This window comes from Nannobrachium achirus (genome assembly GCF_963921795.1).
Source record: "Nannobrachium achirus genome assembly, chromosome: 10".
NCBI classification, from domain to species: Eukaryota; Metazoa; Chordata; class Actinopteri; order Myctophiformes; family Myctophidae; genus Nannobrachium; species Nannobrachium achirus.
The window spans coordinates 36,845,085-36,867,830 of record NC_137819.1 but is presented as its reverse complement, the minus strand read 5'-3'; the positions used below and the strand labels follow the sequence as shown (position 1 = coordinate 36,867,830).

Sequence of the window (22,746 nt, the reverse complement as noted above, 5' to 3'; positions counted from 1 at the left end):
TCTCTAGTTTCTGGTAGGGCTGTCACAGTTATTTCATAATTGTCATAATCGTGAATCGTGAAAATGTTGGAAAAAACAGGAACGCGTTGTGAGCTTGTAGATCGGTTATTTCCACTATCAATGTTATTTTTTAAGTATAAAGTTCTCAAATATGTCAGTAATTGCTTTGTGTATTTAGGATATGTATCTACCATGTGCAACTTCAAAGTGTAAAAGCCAAACAGAAATGTAATTGTCAACAACAAAAACACAATTAAATCATTAATCGCAATTATTTGAGTGTCAATTAATCGTCATGTAAAATATCATAATCGTGACAGCCCTATTTTCTGGATGATGATATGTTTGCTTCCACCTTGGTATTCTTCACTGACAACAAGTCTAGACATGTCTTCATGCATCTATCAGGAATAGTACAGTGTCACCAATCTGTATTAATGTATACACTCTCTGTATGTCTACAGCGTTCGTTACTACGTGAAATTTTGGGCACATGCACGTGCATGCAATTAGGGATGCATGATATAATATGTAGTTCATCATATCAGTATCGGCTGATATTTACTCAAAAATGCAATATTCAAAATAATCCTCATATCTTTAGCCAATATTTGATTTTATGATATTTATGTTTGAATGTGAAGCTGAAATAGCCTTTTGTGATGGTTTGCAGGCAGCAGATTCAGTCAGTGTTTTCGAGGGAAGCTTTCCGAAGGGGCTACCTGTGGAAAAATGTAACGCAAAAAAGTTAAGAAAAATATGAAGGAACAATCTATGTTGCATCTTTACTACATTAAAGTTGTCTGCTTTCATTACTGAAAACAGACGGTTGGAAGCAGAGAATAGTGTTCATCAGTAGACCTATCAGGTAATAAGACGCACAGTTATTTTTGTATTCTGTATCTGTGTAACGGAGGTGAACCGAACCTCCCCACCCGGTTTCGAACCTGGGTCTCCCGCGTGAAAGTCCAATATCTTAACCATTACTCCAAAGGGATATCCCTATGGAACGAGAGCAGATACTAGACTTTTGAGGCTTCAGGCTGGGGCTGCGACTCTCTCCGCCACACTCACCCCCCTTTGACCTCCTCCTACGGGGAAGCCCGGATCCGGCCGGGTCACGGCACCAATGTAACGAAGGTGATCCGAACCACCCCACCCGGTTTCGAACCCGGGTCTCCCGCGTGAAAGTCCAATATCTTAACCATCACTCCAAAGGGATATCCCTATGGAACGAGAGCAGATACAGGGTTTCCTGCAGGAAAAAGTCTTGACCAGGGGGGGATCTTCGCGCGTGCGCCGAAATTTTTTGATAATTAATTAATTAATTCGAGTAATTAATTCACTTAATTTATAATATTAATTCTTATTTTTGCCCTATAAAAAACACATGAATGTGCCCATGATGACGGAAAACACAACTACATGCTATCATCCACATTTATTCAATTGAATAACTACTTTTTTCACAGGACAGTGTAACTTGTTTTTTTCCCCAAGGTTAATCAACCAGCACTCGTGCCATATAAATAGAAGTCTACAGCACAGTAAAAAAAAAAACATTGGTGTAAAGTAACTAAGTAGATTTACTTAAGTACTGTACTTATACTGTACAAAGGAGATTTTCAGGTATTTGTACTTTACTTGAGTATTTCCTGTTTTCAGTACTTATTTACTCCACTACATCTGGGATCCAAATATTTTACTTCTACTCTTACAAAGTTAACTTGTTACATTGGAGATATAAATGTTTATACTATAAAACATACATTAATACATTAACATACATAAAAAAAATAAGTTGTTCTTTAACTTCTTCGGTGCCATATGTAAAGTGGGACCTCTTATATTGCCGGTTCACCACCAAAGGGTTAAAAAAATAGTGTGCACGCTGGTGTACGAATTCGTGCACAGATGATGCACTATGCATGTACACGATTTTCACAGCTTTCAAACAAAAAAATCCGCTTGGAAATCCGTTCAGGCATTCAGGAGATACCAGCCCTTATGTTTTCTTCAAATGTAAACAAACATGGCTGCCATGTTTGAAAGATAGGGTTGGTATGGGGGTTAAACATGCAATTTCGCGATCGCGATCATGCCTAGTACATTGTTGGAGGTTTTTTTTTTTTTTTAATACCTTTGGGGGGGCGGGGGGTTTTTCTGGCCGGGCGGGGCGCCTGGCCTGTAAAGTGCTGCAGGAAACCCTGAGATACTAGACTTTTGAGGCTTCAGGCTGGGGCTGCGACTCTCTCCGCCACATCTGCACCCATAATCAAAGTTACTGTATAATAGGTTAAGCTAAACCTTACTAATCTTGTATTGCAAATTATATCGATAAATTTGACAATGCAATGAATTGAACCCCGACCTCCCAATCTCAGACGGACACTCTAACCACAAGGCCACTTAGCTGGCTTTAGATATAGTACAATTTATTAAGTTGCTATTAATATTTGTGAGCATTGTTGGAGGTGGTATATTTGATTTGCTACTGGATCATGTAACTTTATTCTCTGCTGCAGGCGCAGCATGATAGCATTATGTGTCTCTATATGGACAGTCATTTGGGACACGGTTTCCTATTGATATGTCAGCATTTTTATCAGGGGCACTTGTAGTTGTGTTTAATAAAACGACAAGTTACGTTTGCATGTATCAGGAGGGCGCAAGTGAACATGCATTTGTGTGTCCCGTGCTTTTTACAATCAGAGAAAACGCACATCAGAGAGAGATTAAATTCATTTGATGTTGCCTTGGGTAGGGCTCTGGCTAATAAATTGCAGACCCTGGTCGGTTTGGGGCCAGGCCAGACCGGGCTACTTCAGAGTTTTGGGCCTGTGCAGAGCTTTAGTGGGGGGCATGTTCCATCGCTGATGGGTGTAGTACAATAGTTTGTGAGATGGACACAGATGGACAGACACAAGGACACCAAAATGCATTTCTTTGAACAGGGTACGGACCGACCCTGTTATAGATGACTCACCCTTTAGGCGACATGTCGTCTAAATACTGTCCAATCAGTGTGCAACTGTGACACACCCGCTTGGGAGAAGTTGGGTTTAATCTATTAACAAATGCTGCACTTAACCATTTAGCCGTTTTACAGCCATGCTGAGAGCTGGAACACAGAAAGAACCATAATCACGATGTTTAACTTAAATCGATTAACGCGTTCGGTGTTGGTGTTGCACTGGCCTTGGCATCAGGTCTTACAGGTTAGTTTCTCGTTACTGTTAGTCCATTCTAAATAATTATAATTACATTTCAATCTTAATGGTTAATTGACCGTTAATGAGTTTTGGTTAACCGTTGCATATAGAATTCCTAATGGCCATCCCTAGCATGAACCCCACTCAGTTGTCTCTGCCTGAAAGCCCTGTGACCCCGGTCAGACAGCAGGCCTTACTGTTTCAACATGGTACACCGGTAACGGATATCACCAGCACGCATTGAATGACCACAGCACTTTTGTTTCTCAGGACAATTTACAGTGTGAGTGAGTGTGTGCCTCTTCGTGTGTGGATGCAAGCACTCAATCTTTGGATATGATGCTCTATGGATATGAAGAATAATCAATAACTGACATTTTTTGTTTATTTAAAAGTCTTGCTTGACTAATTTATGTGTTTACTTGTAGTTAGTTGCCTTCATGAAGATGGTGGTGTTTGTATTATTATGACACAATGACAATGCTTTTAGCAGAATATTTTCAATTTGCCATCATTCCTTGTAAAGTCTGACTCAAACCACAAGTCCTGACCTCTACTCGGAACAGCAGAAAAGCTACCGTCCAGGCTGAGTTCATTTCCCATTCAGCATCCTAGAAATGGACAGATGTTTATTTAATCTTTATATATGAGCAATTAAGCATTGAAATGAAGGCTCAGCATTGGTCATACGTTTAACAGAACACTACTGTTTAGAAACATCAACTTGTGTTTGCCGCAACCAACGACAGTGACGGTGTAGGTTTGTGTAGAGACTAGTGAGGTGCTGTTGTTTGTATCTACATGTCCTGTGAGTGTGTCGTCCAGACGACGTCCACTACACATGATGTACGCTTCTGTAGCATTGCGCAGTAAGCCTTGCCGAGCCATGTGGCCCATAGGTCAGGAGCCCATCTCCTGTTTCTGTAGCGTGAGGCAGGCTCAGGCAGCAGCCTTGATGTACAAGTTCACCCCCTGGACATGACGCTAGTATGTCACAGGGACTTACCCCCAATCCAAGTACCAACTAAGCAGCGAAGCAATGGGTACCATTTTTAGAGTCTTTGTTTGACCCGGCCGGGGATCGAACTCTGACCTCCCAGTCTCAGGGCAGACCCTCTAACCACAAGGCCACTGAGCTGATTATCACTGCGTTGTACCAATAGCTATTTCCAGTGACTCTACTCATGTGGCCACAGTTAAGATTCCGATCATCTTCCAAAAAATGCTATATATTTCTTATCAAGGTGTTTACCCTTACATGGTTAACACCTTGTGTTGACCCCAAACCTGTAATGAGGACAGTACATATGAAGGCAGCTGGATAGTGGCTCACTGTAACATGACCCTTAGACCGTGTAGTTCCTGTACTGGATACCATACCGCCATATACTATTCACTGTTTGTGTTTGTTTGTTTTTAGCCTGAATGCAGGCTCGCAGGTATTTAATTGGTGGCTAATTGGTGACAGTCAAAGTTAAATAACTGCTGCCTGATTATTCTCTGTAAGCTGCTTAAGGGACTCATTGGTCTTTTATTGAAACATTTAGATTATAATGTAACAAGTTGGTATAATTCACAGACTTGATAACATTACGGGTTCAATAATGAAACTTTGTTGCATCCATTCTTCCCCCGTTTCTCTCTCACTGCTCTGCAAATTAAGTGCAAAGGATTATATACGAAACATAACCTAGAGGAGTAATGTTGAGTGCTGAGTTGTGCAATATTATTATATAGGATACTAATGGTGAGATAGACTTGTGCTGAACAGCATGTAATATGTAGCTTTGTTGTGACAAATCCCTGTACATTTATTGCGCTTGGCGAGTAATGCGATGCTGTTATATAAAAGCATGTTGTGATCTGGTGTGTGGTAAAAGGTTTCCTGCCTTCTAGTGTCATCATTGGGTGTTTGCTTGTGTGTATGTGCTGGTAGTACAGTACAGCACTCTGAAGAGCCAACTCATTTGCCTCATCATAAGCCGTCTGCTGGGTATGCGTGAATAGTTCAGAATAAGGCTGCATGATTATGGCTAAAGTAAGCCTGGTTATTTAACTACAGTACACAGCTTACTGTAATGCTAGTCGTTGATCTCCATTAATACTAAGTAACTGCAAAACAAAATTATTATATTGTACTTGCATGCATATTTAATCAACGCAGCTATTTTTAACTGTTATTTCTTAAATTGTTTATAATATAGCCTACATTTGTATGCCACTAATTCAGAATGAACCCTGTGTATTAGGCCTGTCATCAGATCACATCACCAGTACATTGATTTCAGAGAAAGGACCTGGCCTATATTTTTTGTCCGTTCCTGTTTTAATTAATTCCTGTGTCTTTACTATGAACTGAGGAGGCCCTGCGTTGTTCTTCCTCCTTGGAGGTTTGGTTTGCCTGACATTGATTCACCATGCCACCATTAACCTAATTATTCACATGGACAGAGCAGAGATGACCCAGATGTTAAGGTCTGCTGCTGAGTGACCAGGTTGGATGTCAAGGGGCTGATGTCGTAGAACAGAGATGTCCAAGTAACCCTCTCTGTACTGTAGATAGAACAGCGCTAAAAAACAACCAGAGCGACTGTCTATTTCACAGGTCCAACAAAAACAGTTACTGATAACATTTTAGGCAAGAACCTGCTTATTCATTGCAGTTGCCCAATATTGTTTCATTTCACATGTACAAGTTTAACAGTATTCAAGAGCTTTCATGCAGTTTGTTGGTGAGATGGTGACATTAGTGATGATTCTCTAGCTCTGATCATTGGTATCGCTTCAGCTTGATTGGAACCTCGATAGGCATAATGCCAAAAAAGAAATCCATGGGCAAAATGATCTGTCCATGCAAAATAGCGTGTCTGGAAATACTTGTGTTATAATGTTTCTATAGTTTTTCTAAGATTAATAGCCTACACAGATTTTATTTTTGATAACTGTAATGAGCTCCGAGTTACTAGATACCCCTTCACCTATTAGGGGACCCCCCGACGCCGTCCGGAACCCTCCTCAGGTCCTAAGCCCAAGAAGTTACCAGATCTTTTTTAACAAAACACTATCACTAACACTACACTATACCTTTAAGTTAACACAAACAGGTGTTATAACCTTTCTCATTTGCATAAACCTACTATTACACATATACATATACATATTTACATTACATATACTTATTCAACACTAACATAAATACACTTCTCTGAATGAAAGCTGAGCTATCAATGAGACCCTCTTTAACTGGTGAATATTATTACTTTCTGCAGCAACTATTTATTTTAGAGACCAGGCTATGCACCTTACTTTAGAAATGTAGACCTTAGGTCTGAATGGAGAATGCAAACCACAAAGACCATGTAAAGTATGAGTCTGACACCTAGCTCTCACCAGGGGCTCGGGAGCGACGCCGCTTGACTTATTAGTACAAACCGTCCAGTGTGAACATCAGTTCATCCGGTTTAAGGGGTTTGGAGATTTGTACTTATATTCTGCCAAGCTCGCCCACCAACTCAGCACGCGCTGAGTTGGCTTCTGAGAAGGTGAAAAGACTTTTACCTAAGAAAACACTACTTGTTGATTCTTACCAAAAGCCTCACTCAGTCCCACAGCCAGGAGATGATTCGAGTGCCTGAAGGTGTTCAAAACCTTCCTCCCATAAGTGCAGCCTTCCCCGTAGGGAAGGAGAGAAAGTCAGACCTTAAAAAGTTGTAAACTCTTAAAGAATGAGTTCAGACAGACACCAGATAAAAGTGAATAATAAAAAGCTTTACTGGTAAAAACAGTTACAAAATATAAAACCACCAATACAGTAATTGGCAATGAAATAATGAAGAAGTACAATATAAGTACTTGACTAAAAACAGAGAATCTAACAGAGTCAAAGTCTCTCTAAGTACAGGAACAAGTGGTGCAGAAATTGCACTAAGTACAAAAAGGTCCATCCCCGACCCCTAACGGGCCGGGGATAGCTGCAACAACTCAACTCTACAAAAAGACAGACAACAAACAAGTGGAGCTCTGAGGCACTGAGACACGCTCTTTTATAGGGCGTTGCGCTGCATCATCTCAATAGGAATACACACACAGAACTTCAGTTTAGCACACACACAATGGCACGCGCGTGCGCACGTACATGCACTAACACGCACATCTTTGCAAAATCAGACAGTCAAGGTCAGGCTAGGACTCCCCTATTCATGCGAGATTGGGGAGTGTCCGCTCTTGCATCAGAAGTCTTCTGGGAAACACGCTCTTCCCAGGATGTCTTATCTCATGTTGACGGATAGGAGATAACAACACGGACCAAATGCTAGGGAATCTCCCAGCACGGGCTGGCACCTCAGTCCAAGATTTGTGTTCCCAGACAGAGAAAAGATAACAGCTCGTTAGCGTGGCCAGCTGCATTTGATGAGTCATCTCCAGTCCAAGGCCATCTTGGAGCTGGATGCCTCTCTCTCTCCACTCAGCAGACACAGTGCACAGGGTTCCAAAAGACAGGGTGCCATACACCTGGGGTCACAGGCGGGACCCCTAACACCCCCTCTGGCACCCTGGATCCTCTCATCCGCAGCCACCACGGAGTCAGGTGGGTAGAGTGAAGTGTCTCGGGCGATCTTCCGAATCCCAAGTTGGGGCTCCTCCAACTTCCCTCAGATCATCCGGGGTCCTAAGACAGCCCCCGGACAGCCGAAACGGTTCTGGCCAGCCGCCTGTGTCTCGACGGTAGCCCACACCATGCCGTGCTGGGAACGCACCTGTTCCTCCGTGACTTTAAAGATGGACACACAGGCGGGGTTGATGGAGCGCCAGTTGTCTCCGACCAGGCGTGTGAGGATCACAGATCTCTTGATGGAAGCGGCTTTCATCACCCAGTAGTCATCCCAGGGGGGCATCATGAACGGCTCCCTCCGGGGCAGGTGTCCTCTTCGGATACCCACGATCTCCTCCCAATTCTGGGGGAACTTAAGATCATCATCTCTGAGTTTATGGCCATTGGTGCCATAAACTGCAGTCTTGGCATATTAGAGTCCTCATCGTCAGACAGAGACTCTAATGCAGGCATGATTGCTAACTCCCAGACCCCATCAGAGGGTCCAGGAAGCTCAACAGGCTCATCCATAGGTGCCGGAGTGACAGAGCCACTCCGGTTCTCCACCGGCGGGTCCTCAGCGAGCAAGCCAGGCTCCGCAGGGTCCGTACCGAAAAGGACGTCATCTTCCATGGCCCCCCGGCAAATGATCTGGTCGTGTTTCTCCTCTATGCAGTACACACAGTGCATATGGTTTAAAAGGACAGGAGGCCATATTATTGGGGTCACAGTCAGGACCCCTAACACCCCCTCTGGCATTTGCATTCGGCCAGGGCAATGCCCAACCATGAGCAAGAACATCTGACCACAGCTTCAGCGGTCATAACAGGATAGGCTGCCAGGACGATGCACAGTCCATACAGGACGTAGCACCCCGGGCAAACCAATGCTCGACATCCCCTGGGTCCCCCCTTGGGCCCAAAGGCACTCTGGCACTCTTTCCAACTCCACTGTCCCCAGGGGGCGGGGACTGTCCTGGCGCTACACAGATCAACACTTCATGTCTGGCACACTCCAAGGCAAAGGGCATCTCCTTACGAGAACCAACAGTTACCTGCCCCATGCCTGGCGCAACCTCTCCATTCCTAACTAGGGGTTTACAACCCGAAGCTTCGGCCATTTCTCAGTGCTCACCTGGTCTTGCGAACTTGGTCAATTACTATTACTGTACTATTACCGAGTTCTCCAACCTAAGCTGAGCCGATGTGGGCTCGCCCTGCCGACCGCTCCCTGAGGTAGCATTATCTAAGAGGTAGTTATTGAGGTAGTTATTTGCGGCGGTGGGATTGGCGAGTCCACGCCCATATAACTTAGGTTGGTCGCAAAGTCGTTAAAATATTATTAGATGTTCTCAACTGCTATTTTATCTAGTTCCTGATGGAGATGTTTTTACCGAACTGGCCGTCGGCTGTACACAACGACCTCCACTTCACTATGTTCAAAATCTCCGACGCTCTGGGGAGTTTTGTGAATAAAAAACACTTAAGCCTTGATAATATTAACTATCCTTTACTTCTGTAGTAAATAACTATACTCCAAGGGTCTCTCGGCTATTCTTTATGTGGCAGTGGACACGAATTTAATCAATCAATTATGCCTATAATTAATCAATTACTAATCAATAATATTATGCCTATAATTAATCAATTACTAATCAATAATATTATGCCTATAATAAATTAATTACTAATCAATAATCAATAATCAATCAATATCCACCCAGGGACGCCATGTAATGAGCTCCGAGTTACTAGATACCCCTTCACCTATTAGGGGACCCCCCGACGCCGTCCGGAACCCTCCTCAGGTCCTAAGCCCAAGAAGTTACCAGATCTTTTTTAACAAAACACTATCACTAACACTACACTATACCTTTAAGTTAACACAAACAGGTGTTATAACCTTTCTCATTTGCATAAACCTACTATTACACATATACATATACATATTTACATATTTACATTACATATACTTATTCAACACTAACATAAATACGCTTCTCTGAATGAAAGCTGAGCTATCAATGAGACCCTCTTTAACTGGTGAATATTATTACTTTCTACAGCGACTATTTATTTTAGAGACCAGGCTATGCACCTTACTTTAGAAATGTAGACCTTAGGTCTGAATGGAGAATGCAAACCACAAAGACCATGTAAAGTATGAGTCTGACACCTAGCTCTCACCAGGGGCTCGGGAGCGACGCCGCTTGACTTATTAGTACAAACCGTCCAGTGTGAACATCAGTTCATCCGGTTTAAGGGGTTTGGAGATTTGTACTTATATTCTGCCAAGCTCGCCCACCAACTCAGCACGCGCTGAGTTGGCTTCTGAGAAGGTGAAAAGACTTTTACCTAAGAAAACACTCTTGTTGATTCTTACCAAAAGCCTCACTCAGTCCCACAGCCAGGAGATGATTCGAGTGCCTGAAGGTGTTCAAAACCTTCCTCCCATAAGTGCAGCCTTCCCCGTAGGGAAGGAGAGAAAGTCAGACCTTAAAAAGTTGTAAACTCTTAAAAAATTAGTTCAGACAGACACCAGATAAAAGTGAATAATAAAAAGCTTTACTGGTAAAAACAGTTACAAAATATAAAACCACCAATACAGTAATTGGCAATGAAATAATGAAGAAGTACAATATAAGTACTTGACTAAAAACAGAGAATCTAACAGAGTCAAAGTCTCTCTAAGTACAGGAACAAGTGGTGCAGAAATTGCACTAAGTACAAAAAGGTCCATCCCCGACCCCTAACGGGCCGGGGATAGCTGCAACAACTCAACTCTACAAAAAGACAGACAACAAACAAGTGGAGCTCTGAGGCACTGAGACACGCTCTTTTATAGGGCGTTGCGCTGCATCATCTCAATAGGAATACACACACAGAACTTCAGTTTAGCACACACACAATGGCACGCGCGTGCGCACGTACATGCACTAACACGCACATCTTTGCAAAATCAGACAGTCAAGGTCAGGCTAGGACTCCCCTATTCATGCGAGATTGGGGAGTGTCCGCTCTTGCATCAGAAGTCTTCTGGGAAACACGCTCTTCCCAGGATGTCTTATCTCATGTTGACGGATAGGAGATAACAACACGGACCAAATGCTAGGGAATCTCCCAGCACGGGCTGGCACCTCAGTCCAAGATTTGTGTTCCCAGACAGAGAAAAGATAACAGCTCGTTAGCGTGGCCAGCTGCATTTGATGAGTCATCTCCAGTCCAAGGCCATCTTGGAGCTGGATGCCTCTCTCTCTCCACTCAGCAGACACAGTGCACAGGGTTCCAAAAGACAGGGTGCCATACACCTGGGGTCACAGGCGGGACCCCTAACAATAACGTAGGATAAAGTTACATGCCATGGATGTATTGATCGAGTGTCTTTTCTTTATAATTTGCGTCGGAGATGCAGGATCCATTGTTTTCAACATCTCAGACATCTATTGAACAGCTGATTTATTTTTAAGGATTTAAACAATCATAAACTTCCCCTCCTGTTTTCTCCACACCTTTGAACTGACTTTGTCTAGCTCTCTCTCCTCCGATACCTGACCTCCTTGATGGAATTTTGGATCATATTCCATATGGATAAACAGTTTTCCCCAATCATAATAAAATACTCCACACAATGAATGAGACCACACCAGGGAATATGCGTTTTTGTGTTGAAGTTTAGTCAGAGTTCAAATTGTAGGTACTGTATAAGTACAGTATAGAGCATTTTCACCCATCGTAAGCTCTCTCTGAGTACAAAGCATAATGATTTCACATATATAGTTGAATGTGTACAGCATAAAATACATTAGTCACATTATGATTGGACAATTAAACATAACATGGATGGGATGTTGTTGTGACTGAGTCTCATGGACTCAGAAGCCAAGGATGTAGAATGTTTTGGCGTTTTTATTATCCCGTGTCCTGGACACTTTGACATTTCTGGTCAATCTTTCTGTCCCTGGAGTGGGGCAGATTCTCGTCTCGTGCATTAGTTATCAGATCAAAACATCATGGCATTGACTTTTAACACTGAGAATGATATCTATACCATGTTAAACAACAATAACATATTTTACTATCAATTCCCTCCTGAGATAGCATTTGAAGTGTTAAATGTCAAGGCAGCATAAACAACAAGGGAAGAAAACATGGGTTAAACTTTTTTTTTAAGGTATTTGAAACAGAACATAATAATTGAACAATTTAAGTCAAAACATTTCGATAGCTTTAAGTTTTTTAAAGAGGAGAGTCAAAAGAACTGTATATTTTGGAATCATTAGGGGGAGTGCGTCAAAGGGCAGTCTGAGATTAAACCAAGGATATTTTCTCAAATAAGGCCTGTTTAATTTGGGGCCTGTTTAAGTTTAGATAACATGAGTTCGAATATTTTTATGAGAGAGAGGAGAAAATCACACGTTCCTTAAAATGTATTGATAGGAAAAGGAAACCTTTGATCCATCAATAACAAACATTGTCCTGTCGCACCATGACAAACTTTATCACTAAATTTAGAATCTTTCCAAAGTTTCTTCGCAGCCTCACTCTGGATTTGGGTGGGGTGCACTTATAAAGAGTGCATTTAATGAAAGAGAAGGATATATCTTTTTTCTTTTGAAGTTTAGATTTATTTGGTGAAGTCATCACCTGAGAGTGACGAATGTAGAATTTTGAAAATTTGATTAGTGTGGTGGAGCGTCATGGTCCATTCCCTTGCTTGACCTATGACCTTCGCGATATGTCCCAGCCAGGGTGGACCTTTTTTGACTCCACAACAGTAAGGTATAGGACCTCTGTCCTCATCATTTCTTAATATGACAGTATTTAACATTTCCAGGACGAGACTATGAGATCTTATCAAAAGAAGAGAGTTGCATTTTGGGACAAGACAACTGTAAATATTAACAAAAATGATATAGGAACTCAGGTGACTTGAATCCTCGTACTCACGAAAAATGATCCTTCCTCACAGATCATGGGAAGAGATATGGACCGTCTATCAAATAGATAAGTCTGAAAAATAGAATAAACATCAGAATTACATGGAAGTTAAGACCATTGTGTGTATTTATGTATAGAAAGGTTTGATTTGTTTTAGATATACATCACCACGGGACACCATTTGTGTCAAATTGTATTAAGTTTGTTCTGTTAGGGGTAAACAGATTTAAACATGGTTAAGCAAAGTGAAATATATATATATTCTGAAATAAAATGAGATGAAAACAAAATGAAATATGTAAATATGAAATCAGAAAATGAAATATGAATTCAGAAAATAAAATATGAATTCAAAAAATGAAATTCTCCAAACACATTCCCTCCCGTTTGCCACAGCCAAAAATATTGGGTGTGACAAAAATTGTTTTGTTTGGAGGATAATTTGTTAAAATATGGTTAAATGAGAAACAGATGGTACCGAGGTACAGTAGGGTACCGAGGTACAGTAAAGGACAATGACTCTGCTCACTGTCAGAGTTAGAGTGAGCTTCCAGGCCTGTGAGGGGGGAAGTGTATCATAACAAGATAAGGTTTTCCCAAAACAATAGTTAGCGAGGCCTGCTGAAAGGCTCTCTACTGAAAGTGTCCCAGAGAGAGAGACTTTAAAGAAGTAAAATAATAATAATAAAAATACATAACATAATCATAATGTCATTTTTTTTTCCATAATGTGTAATCCCGTATAAGCCCAGTAGGGTTGTAATAATTGTGGAATTTGACTGAAAAGGTTTGAATGAGCCCAGCCATCTAAATTGTTTTTGGAACCGTCTCAGCCTGCTTTTACTCAAGTAAAGAGGATAAAGTATTACCAAAAATAAACCAACATGAGAAATTAAAGGTTGAGTAAAGCAGGGCTAGGCCTCTTCCATCCTTAACCCATACTGCAGTTTATGTGTTAAGAATGGTAAAAGTAAATGTTTTTGGTACATGTCCCTAAGATGTGGTTTGAAAGAACAACGTTCAGTTGTTACACAGGAAATAGTGTTTTTCACGACAAAACAGGAGGACAGGAGAAAACTGGTTAAAATAAAATTGAAATAAAACAGTCAGTCAGTCAGTCACTGATAGTTGTCAGTTAAGTTCAGTCAGTTAAGTTGGTAGCGAGTTAGTGGAGTTAGTTCCACTATACCTGTTCTGCCATGTCATTAGTCCGTCCTGTCCCCTAAAATAAAATAAAGCCCACCTGTCATTGATGGGAAAAAAAAAATTATTAAGACGTTAGGGGCATCATATATAAACATTCAAATAAACCCAAGCGTTGGTTGTTATCAGTACGAGTGTAGTCATACCAAGAGTGAATGAGATCCCTTTTTATAGAGAGAGAGAGAGACAGTCATATGTGTAAATAATTCCTAGTTTTGCAAACCAGGCAAGTGAGTTAGAACACAAACAGAGGGAGAAAAACCCAAGACAGATTCAAATAAGACAGATTCAAATATAACCCCAGCACATTGTTATCAAGCCCTGTATTAGAATGTAAACAGTAGATTATACAGAACAAGAGCGAATGAAACCCATTTTTGAGAGAGAAAGAGAGAGCAAGGTCACACAGAAACTGAAACGGCTCGTGGCCTCTCAAGGTAAAAATAAGAAAAATGAAATAAAAAACAATTCCAGCAATCCCCTCATAGTTTTTTTCAAAATAAAACAATAAAATAACACATAGGCCGTGCCAGCCTATAAGCAGCGTAAGCAGCTCACGCAAGCAGCAGGCATTGAGCAAGCAAGCAGCATAAGCCAAGCACATATTGTACCTTATTGTACACAGAAGTAGCACCGCTCACTTTATACTTGGTTTGATTTTCCTGCTTTCATAATAGACAGGCCAAAATGTAACCACGGGAGGAAAATGGGATTAGAGAGGATTAGACAGACATAGATTATCAAAAACATTTAACACACAGGTTTGTCAGTCAGAACTTGATTTTTCTTTTTTTTTCTTTTCAGAAGTCGTTCTTAGTCAAAAGTAAACAAAATATATAGTACCATTATCTCGGGGCGTCCCAAGGGTCAAGAGTGTTTGTTCTTTTCAGGACATTGTAATCCATGAAAGTCACGTAGCAGATCGACAAGCTCACAACGCGTCCCATCGCGTTGTGAGTGGAAGGCAGTGCCAGCCAGGTTCGGCTGGGGGGGGCCTTGTCAAGCCCGTCAGCATCTGAAAACACTGTTTGCGTTCTCGGTTCCTTCCTAATGAGGTTTGCGTGGTATCCAGCAACACATCCAGTGGCAATAATGTCTCCGCAGCTTCGCCCATATCCATTGAAATGTTCCAGGAAAGGTTTTAGGTATTGCTGGTAAATGGGAGTTCCCGATGATCTTCCAGAGTGATGTGAGGTCCGGGTTAAAAAAAAGGTTCTAGGTTTAGATTGTAACATCTCATCCGTGTGTGTCCAGGATTTACACGATAAAAACACTGCTTCTCGGAGCAGGGTTTTTTTTTTAGCTTGAATGGTCATGTTTCTTAAAAATGTTCTTGGGAGCGCTGAGATAAAAAGCTCCTGTATTCAACATCTCAGAGTGGCCTGAGACGGAAATTAAAAATAAAATAAGATAAGACGAAAACGAAGACATGTAAGCTTAAAGCATGAAGATTTCCGTCAGAACGTTCGGTTCTAGAGCATAAAGTGAAATCTCCTAATTAAAATAACCACGCTATTTCTTATGTGATTAAGTGGCTCTAATCAGCCGTATTGGGTTATCGTACTGGCCGAAGAGACATTCCTTCAGAACAAAATATGTTCTGGCCCCAAATAAAAAGATTTCGTCTCAGAACTTCTTGAAACAGCCGTTCTAGAGCATAAAATGAAATCTATATTGAAGTCTCGTACTGATACAAACCCAACCTTAGACAAGCAATCTCCGTGGCCAAACGGCTGCTATGTCCTCAAAACATGTAACAAAAAGCGACAAAAACAATAGACTACAAAACATTAAACAATAAAAACGCAGCTTGGGCTAAAGATAGCTAGTCTCTAACTTAGCAGGTACAAACGTCTGAACCCCGGATTGTGGTGAATTAGGACTTAGCGTGTGAGAATGGAGCCCGCCTCTCAAGTCTCTTGTGCGGAGAGATGAGGGGAGAGAGACCGTCCGTGAACGGCTCCTGGTGTGGAACGTTGTGCCAGAGCCAAACCTGGCCGCCTCCATTTCGGCTTTCTTCAGACCGTTGTGAGGTTTTATCGATATGTTGATGTGGGAGAGAGTCATCATATCCGAATTCCTTTCTCCATATGGGCAAAAATGGTGCAATTGTGGGGCACCTAGAAACAACTGTTTCATTTCCTCATCGTCTATCTTAGCCGTTACGGCTGTTATCAGTTCATTCTCCAAGCTTTGGAGAGACGCTTCAATTCAAAGGTGTTGTTCCGTTTGTAAAAAGGTTGTTTAGATTTCGGCAGGTGTTTTCTGCCTTCCTGTGCCGCGCTCAGGAGGAAAAAACGTGGAGGGAGTCCTTTCAGTGTTACTCCGTGGGAGTCAGGGGAAACGTCTGATAATATCCTCGGCTGGTTGTTACTAGCAGAGATGAACGAAGTGGGATTCCAAAACAAACTGTCCAGCTGTATCGAATCCATAAACGTCAAATCAGTAGAAATCCGTAACTGGTTCTAGCAGCGGAGAAGACAAAATGAGTCCAACAATGTTGAGTCCCCAATATCTCCTCGGAGCTAATCCGGCAATCGAATGGGCCATTTGATGGAATTTTGGATCATATTCCATATGGATAAACAGTTTTCCCCAATCATAATAAAATACTCCACACAATGAATGAGACCACACCAGGGAATATGCGTTTTTGTGTTGAAGTTTAGTCAGAGTTCAAATTGTAGGTACTGTATAAGTACAGTATAGAGCATTTTCACCCATCGTAAGCTCTCTGAGTACAAAGCATAATGATTTCACATATATAGTTGAATGTGTACAGCATAAAATACATTAGTCACATTATGATTGGACAATTAAACATAACATGGATGGGATGTTGTTGTGACTGAGTCTCATGGACTCAGAAGCCAAGGATGTAGAATGTTTTGGCGTTTTTATTATCCCGTGTCCTGGACACTTTGACATTTCTGGTCAATCTTTCTGTCCCTGGAGTGGGGCAGATTCTCGTCTCGTGCATTAGTTATCAGATCAAAACATCATGGCATTGACTTTTAACACTGAGAATGATATCTATACCATGTTAAACAACAATAACATATTTTTACTATCACTCCTAGCTGACTTTGCTTTGTTTGTGTGTGTTGCTTAGGAGACAGTGGGAAGGTGACGACGGTTGTGGCCACGCCCGGGCAGGGACCGGACCGCCCCCAGGAAGTCTCCTACACAGATATCAAGGTGAGGCATGAATGAACACGGGTGACCGCTGGAGTCTGGACTGATTTATACTTGGTTGGGTGCCGGTGTCGTGCTCAGTGAATAGCAGATCTACAAGCTCACAACACGCCATGACTGTGACGCACTGTGAGCTTGTGTGTCTGCTATTAACACATAGGATGCCTTCATAGGGTTGATTATTATTTATTGGTAGAAACGCCAGGAGTGCCACAATTGATGTTAAGACGTTTCCAGACGACTTTTTGGCTATTTTTGGATTTTTTAGCAGCCAATGTGTTAATGGCAGTGTGCAACTGGTGTTGCCTGAATAAAGTACTACCTTGAGCTAATACAAGTCTCATTTGAAGAAGCCGCCTCCAAAGTAGGACTGAAGTTAAACACCAAGAAAACAGAATGCATGCTTATGAATGAGGATCCTACCCACCCATGTATTACATCAATGGATGGAGCACACATTAACACATCGGCTGCCCACGTGGTGTCTACAAGTCAATCTCTTTGATGTCGCTGGAGGCCCACGACGCGTTTGGCGCGTTTTACAGTAAACTATACTGTACTGTAGCTACTGCACTTGGCTGCCGCGGTGATGAAACAAACTCCATTTCCCAACATGCAGCGCGCAATTACGTCATCCGGACGCGCTGTGTGTCTCGTTGACTTCCTGTCTAACGGCTGCACAAAAACATGGTTTTCTCCTAATCTAGCTTTTAAATCACTTTCATTTCAAAACGGCAGCCTCTTCTACCTGCCATAACACAAACAATGTGGCTTAGAAATGATAAAAAACGGTCCTGACTGAAAGAAAAGATTTTCGCGAAATAAACAGGACATACTCCGATTACATTTACTCGGATTACTTTTCTCGCCAGTACTCTCGCCGGTAGGTAGAATGACGCGTTGCCATGGGCACCAGCAACACACACACGTCATACATCCGGGCACTCGATGTGTTAAGGAAGTTGAGGACTTTAAATATCTTGGTTCATATGTGGCTGACAGCAGAAAGGACTTTCTTGCCAGAAAGGGACAAGCTTGGAATGCCTGCAACAAACTCCTTAGAGTCTGGCAGTCCAGCATTTCAACCTCCACCAAGGTCTCTTTCTTCAGGGCCTGTGTTGAAAACATCCTGCTATACGGTGCTGAAACATGGACTATGAAGAAAGAACTACAAGACCAGCTTGATGGCACATATACAAGACTCCTCATGTGTGTTAAAAACATCTCCTGGAAAACTCATCCAAACAAAAAGCAGATCTATGGTGAACTGCCGCCAATAACAACAACCGTAGCACGTCGGAGAGCAATCTTTGCTGGTCACTGCTACCGCTCCAAGGATCAAGTAATATCAGATATCCTGCTATGGCGGCTCCCCCAATAGGCCAGAGGAACCAGGCCTCATACATATCCTGCCACCATCTCCAGGGACACAGGACTTGCATTCCAAGAACTGGGAGCAGCAATGGCCGACAGGACCCGATGGAAAGACGTGGCATCTAGGATCTCGACGACAGTCGAAGGATGATGATGATAATACAAGTCAAACATCATTTGTGTAGCTCATTTTAATAGTTTTACTGGTGGTTTTGCCGTAGCTCTGGTGCAGACGATAAAGACAATAGTCTAAAATAGTAAAAATAAAAAGTTCACTTTCGCTACTCACCAGTCACCAAAACAAAGAGGGTTTTAGGGAGTTGAAAGCCTACTTTCCCTATTGGGAACACTGAGCCCCCCACCTACCTTTTGGCCAGAAAAGAAAATATTTCCAGAAGGCAAAATCTGGTCTATTGACAAGATCTGTAGATGGCGCAGTGGAGTAATAAAAAGAAAATGGGTATTTTAAAAATTAGGTGTGGTGGGCTCTGAGTGTTCCCACTAAGGAAAGTAGGCTTTCCCCTCTTTGTTTTGGTGAGTATCGTCTTTTACTAAATATGATAGGCTATGCAGCCTGGACTACTGCTGGTGTGAGCGTAAGGGCTTATCGGTCCCATAGCGTTAAGGAAAACGACTTCTAACGCTATGGACCAGAGCTAGTTCTACTGTTGCTACCAACAATCAGTACTGCTACGAGTACCATGACCATTGCTATTACGACTACCACTACGGTTTCTACTAGTGTAATTATTAGTTTAAAAGTATTATTTGTACCACTGTTATTAGTGCTGGAGGCCAGAAATGACATACAAAACATGACAATTATTTCCTTTTCTGAATACCTTCTAGGTAATTGGCAATGGGTCATTTGGTGTTGTATACCAGGCCCGTCTCATTGACAGCCAGGAGATGGTGGCCATCAAGAAAGTCCTGCAAGACAAGAGGTTCAAGGTAAAGATGTCTAGCTTATTCTGTCTATACAAATCTGTTATCTGTCACTTGTTCTCTAAAGCCTGTCACCAGGGGCGCCTGCTGGCCTACTGGTCCAGGACCACTTAGGCATTGCCACATAGGCATGGATGCCTGGCGGCATCGTCGGTTCGATTCCCGATCCGGGCAACCTTTGCCGCGTGTCATTCCCCATCTCTCCCCCCGTTTCCTGTAAGTCTACTGTCCCATCAATAAAGACATAAAAGCCCCCCCCCAAAAGCCTGTCACCAAACAGCTTTGCATTTCATCCTATTAAAACGGGGAAAGTATCTGTAATTTCAGATTTGCGCTAAAAAGCATAATTAGTGCATTTCTTGCAAATCTTTGAATATATATTATAAAAAAAAAAAAAGAATTCTGAGGGAAAATATTTTAAGATTGGGGGGGGGGATTCCTTGACATGAATCTCTTTTCAGAACCACTCATATAGCAACATATGTTTTTCAGAAAAGGATTTAGAAGACATTTGTTGAATCGGCCTCACGTCGTTGCTGCGGAGTACAGACCTGCAGTTTTCTGGGATTTCGTTCCAGATATGTGGTGCATAAAATCTGCACGCTGCTTCTCCACATGTAGTTTTGACTCGGGGGACAGATGACCTGAGAGGCCTGCATGATTCATGATGAGTAGGGTTTATATTTTGTTACTACTGGCTGTAATCCTTGGTTGTTTATGTGTCTTTTAGAATCGAGAGCTACAGATAATGAGGAAGCTGGACCATTGTAACATTGTCAGACTACGATACTTCTTCTACTCCAGTGGAGAAAAGGTACACTGAATACTTTGCAATGATACTGTACTTGCAACATGTTGTTCAGTAGTTGAGGTAAAAAATAATAATAATAATAACTTTTGACACTGTTTCACAAATTGTTCATTAGGGCTTGGTCCTACAAACATTTTCAGTTGTGTGATTTTATTTTGCTTTAATCCATGCTTTCTGCCCTTTCCAGAAAGATGAGGTGTACCTCAACCTGGTGCTGGACTTTGTCCCTGAGACGGTCTACAGGGTTGCCAGACATTTCAACAAGGCCAAGAGCATCATTCCTATCATTTATGTCAAGGTAGTCACTAACTACTAATTCCTCCTCTTAATACATTTGTCTGATATTCATTTTTTGAGTTTTGTTTTACTTTTTGGTCCCTGAAAATAGTGGGGTTTCAATGATCCAAACAACATAATCGTCCCTCTAAATGAACATTACTTCAACATTATTATTTCTTAATGGTGACATTCTCTCATTTCCCCCCATCTCTGCGTCAGGTATACATGTACCAGTTGTTTCGTAGTCTGGCCTATATCCATTCCCAGGGCGTGTGTCACAGAGACATCAAACCACAGAATCTGCTAGTCGACCCAGAGACGGCCATCCTCAAACTCTGTGACTTTGGCAGGTAAGCATGGTCCCTCACAAAGTCTGAACACTGGGTCGTAAAAACAAACTCCAAAAATGGGTACTAGTACTATTGTTTTATATCTTGACCTTTTGGTGTTTGTTTGGTCTTTGGACCGCATGATCCCAGGCACTGCCAACCCGGCATATGAGTAGCATGGCTTGGGTGTGGTAAGTCGTGTAGCTCCATGTGTTACGCTCCACCTCGACAATCCATCTCCCAAGAGTCTAGCGCATTGAAACTGACTCCCGCTTTTTCGGCTGATGCCCACAATAAGCCTCTCCGACCTCCTCAATGAATGGTCTTAGAATGATTTCGGGCTTTTCCAGAGCAAGTCTCCAAAATAGGTTGCCAAGCACAACCATAACCCATTCCTCTTGTCTCCTCCCCCTCAGTGCAAAGCAGTTGGTGCGTGGTGAGCCCAACGTGTCGTACATCTGCTCGCGATACTACCGTGCCCCAGAACTAATTTTCGGGGCCACTGACTACACAGCTAACATAGATATCTGGTCAGCGGGCTGCGTACTGGCTGAGCTGCTGCTGGGGCAGCCCATATTCCCTGGAGACAGCGGAGTAGACCAACTAGTGGAGATTATTAAGGTAAGAGAATGCTCTCTGTGGTGAAATGAGTTGTAAGGTAATAGAATGTTTGCACTAACCTGTTTTTCACTGACCTGGTTTGTTTGTTTGGTTTCAACTTTAACCTATACTAATAATTCTACTTTCTCTTTCACTCGTCAGGTGCTAGGAACCCCAACAAGGGAACAGATCCGGGAAATGAACCCCAACTATACAGAGTTCAAGTTCCCTCAGATCAAAGCCCATCCATGGACCAAGGTAAATACTGACCTGTATCCTCATCCTGTATACCAGTGGTTTTCAACCAGTGGTACCGGGTAGGGCTGTCGCGATTAGGAATTTCTGGAGACGATTAATTGTTGTACAAAATAATGATTGACGAATATATTGTCTATTTTCCACATTTCGTTATATGTATACGACTATGATAGTATGAGCTTTGATAATCAATATACTGTAGCCTACTCCTTAATGAAGAAAAAGAGCAATTTAATTGCTTTTTGAACACCAAGAAAGACTCAAATCTTAGGAAGGGACTAGTGGCAAAGAGATGGACCCAGTAAAACTAAAAGACAAGTCATTTTATGTTTGGTTGCGCTCTGGTGTTGCGCTCTGAAAATAGCAGATCTACAAGCTCAGAACTTTAATTTCCCAGTTCGGCGTATTGTTGTGGGCGGTGGATCTGTAGATTTGTTGTATTAGCAGCACATCTGACTGGCACCTTTTTATGGCAAAGTGTACAGATCGCTTCCTCCACGTTATTGGGCTCTCCTTTATCGTTGGGATTAAAACCTCACGTACCAGTGGTGCGGTGGGACGTGGCTTTGGAAACAAACTTTCATCCTCCATGACACAAACTAGTTATCCTAGCCTATGCTAGCGCATCTGACCAAGAAAACCTGAAGAGTCGACACTAGGAAAATATTAACAGTGTGGCAGCTGCCTGCTGCTTCGTGTGCGTGCAGCTGTGTGTGCCTCGCAGCTTGCAACGCGATGCGTCAGACTCATATTCAGAGCGAGTAAAACATAAAACTTTGTGGATATACTTTGATATAATTACATTTCAGTTGATTTCAACCAAGGGTCAAGTTTATTTTATTTGTGATTCCCCCATATCCATATAAAAATATATGATAGAACAGAATTAAATTACGTTTCACAGATTTTTTATTTTTTATTAAAATGGATAATTGCGAATATGAAAAATAATCGCGAAATAGGCGATTATGTAATAATCGCGACTGCCCTAGTACCGGGGACCACCAGTGGT

At 42.1% G+C, this 22,746-nt stretch overlaps 1 protein-coding gene across 1 annotated transcript in view; it reads left to right on the top strand.

Annotated features, from left to right (window-relative positions):
* The window catches only part of LOC308292513 (glycogen synthase kinase-3 beta-like), a 31,976-nt gene that overhangs the window by 5,617 nt on the left and 3,613 nt on the right, over positions 1-22,746 (top strand). Inside the window, exons 2-8 of the mRNA XM_080734864.1 lie at positions 17,056-17,141; positions 19,362-19,463; positions 20,188-20,271; positions 20,456-20,566; positions 20,767-20,897; positions 21,293-21,497; positions 21,639-21,734. Coding sequence (XP_080590990.1) covers positions 17,056-17,141; positions 19,362-19,463; positions 20,188-20,271; positions 20,456-20,566; positions 20,767-20,897; positions 21,293-21,497; positions 21,639-21,734 — 815 coding nt within the window. The remainder of the gene's footprint in view (positions 1-17,055; positions 17,142-19,361; positions 19,464-20,187; positions 20,272-20,455; positions 20,567-20,766; positions 20,898-21,292; positions 21,498-21,638; positions 21,735-22,746) is intronic.